This window comes from Parus major, chromosome 10, assembly GCF_001522545.3.
Source record: "Parus major isolate Abel chromosome 10, Parus_major1.1, whole genome shotgun sequence".
NCBI lineage: Eukaryota > Metazoa > Chordata > Aves > Passeriformes > Paridae > Parus > Parus major.
The window spans coordinates 19859925-19866437 of NC_031779.1; the positions used below are offsets into that span (position 1 = coordinate 19859925).

The 6513-nt window shown below is 64.8% G+C and overlaps 1 protein-coding gene across 1 annotated transcript; it reads right to left on the reverse strand.

Annotated features, from left to right (window-relative positions):
* Nucleotides 1-4015, reverse strand: IDH2 (isocitrate dehydrogenase (NADP(+)) 2). Its single transcript, XM_015638796.3, has 11 exons — nt 3967-4015; nt 2949-3040; nt 2397-2562; nt 1873-2033; nt 1653-1796; nt 1408-1544; nt 1152-1303; nt 965-1077; nt 765-862; nt 555-647; nt 1-205 (listed from the first exon to the last, which is right to left on the reverse strand). Exons 2-11 carry the CDS (start codon nt 2997-2999, stop codon nt 118-120), a joined length of 1203 nt encoding a protein of 400 aa, XP_015494282.1. The 5' UTR covers nt 3000-3040; nt 3967-4015; the 3' UTR covers nt 1-117.
* Nucleotides 4016-6513: the final 2498 nt, after the last annotated feature.

Consider the following 6513-nt stretch of genomic DNA (forward strand, 5'->3'; position numbering starts at 1 on the left):
CATGCCTAAGAACACTTTAGAAAAATTATTCAACTGTTCCTGAGCTGTGTTGGGGAGCTGGAGAGGGCACTGGGCCACTCCCAGACCCATCCATCCCAGAGATGGTGAGGCTGTCCCCTATTTCTTGCCCAGAGCCTTGTCCAGGTTGTTCTTGATGGCATCGAGGAAGTCGGTAGTGTTCACAAAGTGCTCATTCAGCTTCACACTGGGGAGAGAGACAGGGATTGGTGGGGATCCCTGCCCGCCTCGTCCCACAGACACCACAGCCCTGGGTCCAGGATGTGCCCCCTGCCCAACCCAAACACTTGTGAACAGCCACCCCGAGTCCCTGGGGACTGGCCAGAGTGGCCAGTAGCTACCTGTGGCCACTGTGCAGACCCAGCTCCTGGTCACTTTCTTACCCTTGTGGCTGCCCTGCCACATCATCCTTGTGGTCACTGTGCTGTTCTTGTGGCCACCCTACAGGGTCATCCCACCCGCATGGTCACCCGTGCAGCCACGTGTCCCTAGTGCAGGTGGCTGGCCCCCTGCTCTGCCCTGAGAGCCACCCATACTTGGCAAGGCCATGGATGCAGCCAGCAAGGTCCTTCGTCATCGTCCCGCTCTCCACTGTGTCCACGCAAACCTTCTCCAGTGTCTGCGCAAACCTGGGGACGGCAGCACTTGGCTCCAGCACGGCTGGTGCCACGGGCCCTGCCACGCCTGCCACCAGAGCAGCTGTGGCAGGGACCCTCACCCAGGGGTCCCCGCCCCACCCTGCTCACTTGATGAGGTCAGGGTTACTGTCCAGCTTGCCCCGGTGCTCCAGGCCACGCGTCCAGGCGAAGATGCTGGCGATGGGGTTGGTGCTGGTGGGGCGTCCCTGCACAGAGAGAGTGGTCAGCTGTCCGGCGTGGACACCGCGCCCGTGAGCAACCTGGCACAGGCAGCTGACAGGCTCTGCTCCCTGGCAGAGCACGCCCACCTTCTGGTGCTCCCGGTAGTGGCGGGTGACAGTGCCGTGGGCGGCCTCGGCCTCAATGGTCTTCCCGTCCGGGCACACCAGGACAGAGGTCATCAACCCCAGGGAGCCGAACCCTGCGGTGAGAGAGGGGTCAGGACAGCTCCCAGGGGGGATGATGCAGAGCCCACCACGCCCTACCCTGCTCCACCTTGGGCCAGGATATCTGACTGGACATCCCCGTCATAGTTCTTGCAGGCCCACACAAAGCCGCCGGAGGATTTCAGCATCTGGGCAACCATGTCGTCGATGAGCCGGTGCTCGTACCAGATCTTCAGCTTGTCAAACTCTGTCTTGTAGTGCCTGGGAGCCGGGGCCGGGGGTCAGCCACACTCACCCCACGTGGGCCCCACTGCCGGCGCCCCCAGGACAGCACCTCAACAGCCCAGACCCCCCCAGGTCCATACTTATCAAAGATCTCCTGGAAGATGTCCTTGAAGCGCCCGTCATAGGCCTTGAGGATGGTGTTCTTAGTGCTCAGGTAGAGAGGCCACTTCTTCTGGGCAGCGTACTGGAAGCAGCTGTGCGCAAAGCCAGAGATGGACTGCAAGGGAAGCACGCAAACCTCGTGGGGCCCTGTCCCTCAGCCTGGCTTCTCCCCCAGGGTGGCAAACACACTGCCCTGCAGGTACCCCCTGAGCCCCACCAGTACCTCGTCCGTGTTGTACATGCCCATGCCCACGCCGCCGCCGGGGAAGTTGAACACCTCCCACTCCTTGGAGCCGCTGCCGTCCTTTGGCGTGAAGACCAGCTTGAACGTCCCGGACTTGTTCACCACGAAGTCGGTGGCTTTGTACTGTGGGGGCCAGGCAGAGCGTCAGGCAGGGGCTGAGGGAGCTGCTGGCACGGTACCGGCCCCTGCGCCGGCTCACCTGGTCACCGTGGGCGTGGCGGCCAATGGTGATGGGCTTGGTCCAGCCGGGCACCAGACGAGGAATGTTCTTGCAGATGATGGGCTCCCGGAACACCGTCCCCCCCAGGATGTTTCGGATGGTGCCGTTGGGGCTCTTCCACATCTTCTTCAGCTTGAACTCTGCGGGGTGTGCAGATGAGATCCCTGAATGACCCCCCAGCCCCTCTGAAGCACATGGCTCCTGCCAGCACCCAGCCCCACTGTGCCTCGGGCTGCTGCCAGACCCTGCCACAAGGGGAGGGACAGCCAGCATGAGATCATGACTGGCACAGAGCAGAGGTCAGTGTGTCCCCAGGCCCACAGGGGCCTCCACAGCACCCAGGGTGGGGAGAGGGGCACAGCACCGAGTATGGTGCAGCCCCCAACCCACTGGAAACCTGAGCTGGCAGTGGGAAGGCAGTGCTGACCCCAAGGGCTGTGCACAGACACGAGGCTCAGCACCCCCTCGCTGGGACAGGAGCTCGGCCCCTTGTCCCTGCCCACCTTCCACCCTGGCTTCATCAGGCGTGATGGTGGCACACTTGACAGCCACGCTGTACTTCTGGGTGGCCAGCGCCGAGTCAATGGTGACCTGGTCATCCGTCTTGTCCCGGTGTGGCAGCCCCAGGTCAAAGTACTTTAGCTGGACATCCACGTTGGGCAGGATGAGCTGAGGGGCCAGGAGAGTGTCAGAATGGGGAAGAGTGCGAGGTGCCTGGGGAGCAGCACCCCGGCACGGCCAGCCCCGGCACCCATCCCAGCCCAGCCTGGCTGCCTGCCCACGATGGTCCCCCTGGCCAAGATGGTTCTTCTGGCCAGGATGATCCCCCCTGCCTTGAATAGGCCTCCCTGGGTGAGACAGCTCTGCTGCCTGGGACCACCTCACTGAAAGGTCCTTCTGGTAGTTGTGCCGATTTTACGACCTGCTTCCTGCAGACAGAGGGACAGAGGCGGGAGGGACAGACAGAGGGCAGCACAGGGACCGCCCGTTCCCCGTACACCCCCCCAGCTCCATTTGTGCCACACCCGCCCTCTCCTGGGGCAGGACCCCATCACCTTCTCCTTAATGAAGGCCCAGATGATTCGTGTCATCTCATCCCCGTCCATCTCCACCACTGGGTTTGCCACCTTGATCCGCGTGTTGGCATCTGGAGAGCAGTGAGGGGAGTGTTAGGGGTGCACCCCTGGTCCCACAGCTCCCCGCCCTTGTGTGGGGCCAGGGCATCCTCTGGGGACCACACAGCTCCGTCCAGCCACGTGTGGGTGCCACCCTGGCTCAGGGAAAGGTGTAGGTCAGGGACAAGCCCCGCTGTGGTCTGGGTCAGTTACTGGGGCCAACACTGCCGGAGCGGGGGTCAGAGTGCAAAACCCACCATGTGAGGGGGACAGGGATGGGGACACATTCCTCTCAGAGCGGAATCTGCGTGCAAGCCGGGCTGCAACGCCTCAGTGAGCTCACTAATGGGAACAGAACCAGGAGCAGGTGCAGTCCCCTGGGGCCAGACTCGGGCACAAACCAGCGTGCAAATCCCCGTGTGGATCCTGGACCAGGACTAAACACCTCTGGGTGCCAAACCTGTCTGTGGATCAGGCTGTAAAACCCCACGTGATGCCCAGAGCAGAGGTGACCCCCTGGGTGGGACGTGAGCATTGGCAGGAACAAAACTCTGCCTGGCGCCAGGACCAGGAGTGAACCCTCCTGGGGAGCAAAATCCCGCCGTGCTCCGGGACCCTGAACGGACCCCCACTCCACCCGGCTCAGACCAGGTACGAGCTGGAGCGCAAAACGCCACGTGGAACCGGGACCAAACTCCCCTGGGACCAAACTCATCTGTGAAACGCCTGGTGGAACCGGGACCAAACCCCCCAGGACCAGACCTAGCTACAAAACCCGGCGAGGGTCCGCGAAGCCCCGCGGGCCGCCCGTGTGCGTGAGTCCGGACACGATTTCAGACACCGCCCCCCAAAAGAATCCGAGCCGCCCCCCGTGGGGCTGGAGCACAGCCGCCCGTGGCCCGCACAGCCCCGGGAGCACGCAGGGCTCCCCCCATCGCGCCGAGGTGTCCCCACTCACAGTGGCGGCGCTGCTCGGCGGCGGGCGGCGGGCGGCGGGGCAGGCGGCGGAGCGCCGGGGCAGCGCGGAGGTAACGGGCGGCCATGGCGGGGGCGGACGCGACGGGGCGGACACGGCGGCGCCGTTCTCTCCGCCCCGGGGCGGGACAGAGCCCCGGCTCCCCTCGTGGGGCCCCGGCAGGGCTCCGGAGGGCCGGGCGGGGGTCCCGCCGTGGGGCTCGGCTCGTTGCTGCATCCCGCCCCAACAACAAAGCGCGGGGTGGCCGCGGCCCGCAGCGGCCCCATCGCCACCAAGGGGATGTTGCATCCCTGGGTGCATCGGGGTTACGGATAAGCGGCCAAACCCCACGTGGAACCGGGACCAAACCCAGCCGGGATCAAACCCGGCTGTAAAATGCCGTGTGGAATGGGGGCCAGGCCCGATTTGGCGCAGGACCAAATCTAGCTGTAGAACCCGGCGTGGGATCTGGACCAAACCGCCGTGGGATCTGACTTGGTTGCCAAACCCCACAATGGGATCAGGGACCAAACTCTTCCAGGACCTGATCTGGTAGTAAATTCCCTCCTGGAAGAGGGAACAAAGCCCCCTGGGACCAGACCTAGCTGCAAAACCCTGCATGGGACCAGGACTGAAACCTGGAGATCAGGCACAAGTTTAAAATCCCTCGTGGAACTGGGAATGCCCCCAGCACCAGACCTGTTTGCAAAACCCATAGAGGAACAGGCATCAAGACATCCTGAGGATCAAACCCAGCTGTAAGAACCCTCACAGAACTGGGACCAAACCCGACTGCAAAACCCCGTGTGAAATTGGGGGGGGCATGGTGGGGTTGGGAATATGCAGCCATAGCCTGACCCTACATGGAAGCCGGTGTCCCTGCTCATGGCTGGCGCGTGACTCGGCAGCTGGATCCAGCAGGACAAGGGCAACTGCCACTGTTCCACCAGGGACCTTCACCTCGCCTGGCCCCCGCGTGGGGAGGAGGAGGAGGATGATGAGGATGACGACAACAACGATGGGGGTGATGCACGCCAGGGGCACCCCGAGAAGGTGTAGTGAAGAGCGTGCCAGGGTTGCCAGGAGGCTGCTTGGGCTGGGAATTTGTTGTCCTGCTGTCCCAGCCAAGCCGATGGCTTTTTTTAGCCACATGGGACGGGCAGAGCCTGCTCCAGGAGGAAAAACAGCCCTGGAGCTGGCAGCCCCCAGCGGAGGGGCTGGGAGAGCTGCGGCAGTCGTTGACGTCTGCCTGGCTTTAACATTAACCAGAGCAGGAGCTGCGGGACCGTGGTGGCGGGGGGGTCAGCAGTGGTCTGGGATCAGCAGTGGTCTGGGGTCCTGGGCGTCCCTGCTCCCACCGCCCAGCCCGTGGCAGCCCGTGCTGCCAGCAGCCCTGGGGCCACACGCCAGCACCGCTCAGGGGCAGCCTGGCCGCTCCAGCCTCCCCCTGGCCGCCGCCCCAGCTGCCCCCCTGGCTGCCCTTGCCCTGGCCCCGCGGCTGGAGCCGCCCAGTGACCGCAGCGCTGGCAGGACGGTCGGGCCAGCACGGCAGCAGTCCCCCCGCGAGGAAAGGACAAGAGCGGCCATGTGGCTCAGGCCCAGGGAAGGCCCCAAACAAAGGCACCGCCCGTCCATCCCTGGCCGCAGCCCAGCCACCCTCCCTGCTGTGCCGCTCCAGTGTCCCCAGCGTGGCTGCCCTGGGGACACGAGAGTGCTGGCAGGGCTGGCTGTGGGGCCGGGACCTCAGGGAGTGACAGGCCCCACAGGTCTGGGACACAGCCAGAGCATGAACAAGGACATGGTGTGGGGGCTCCATGTGTGCCCTGTGTGCTCCCGTGTCTGCCCTTGGAGGGGGCACCGAGGGGCTGGCAGGGGCTCTTTCCTTGTGCTGCCTGCATATGCAAGAGTCCCAGCACTGCCCAGAGCTGCTGGCCTGCAGGCTGGAGCGGGGGCTGTGTCCCCGCTTTGGCAACCATTCCACCTCCGGGGGCTGCCAGCGTCACCCTGCCTGGGACCCCTCTGGGGCCTCCTGCCTGCCCAGCACAGCCAGTGTTTCAGGAGCCGTGATCCCAGCAGCTGCCAGCCAGCAGCTCCGAGTGTGCCGCTGTGAGGACACCCACGGCCGTGGGATCCCTGAACCCCCCAGAGCCGTGAGATGACCCATGAATTACCCCAAAACTCCCTGAGCTGGATGTCACCACAAGGATCTCATCATGACACGTGGGACCGCGTGCACGGACATTAGGTGTCCCCACAGCCACCCCTGCTGCCAAGGGCCCCCAGGAAGGGCAGCCAGTGGGTGCTGCCCCCCAAACCAGCCTCCCCAGTTGCTCCACGATGCTGGAAGCCCCTCAGTGTGGTGGGGCTGAAACACACAGTCCTGGGCACACCGGCACGACCCCTTTGGTGCCGGTTCCATCCCAGAAACCGTGGGGGGGCAGAGACAGGCCCCTCCCGCTCCCGCCCCCCAGAAGCGGGGATGCCTCCCCAGCCCTCGCTCCCTCGGGGCCCCCGGCGCGGTGGCGGGGCCGGGGCGGGGCGGGGCGGGCC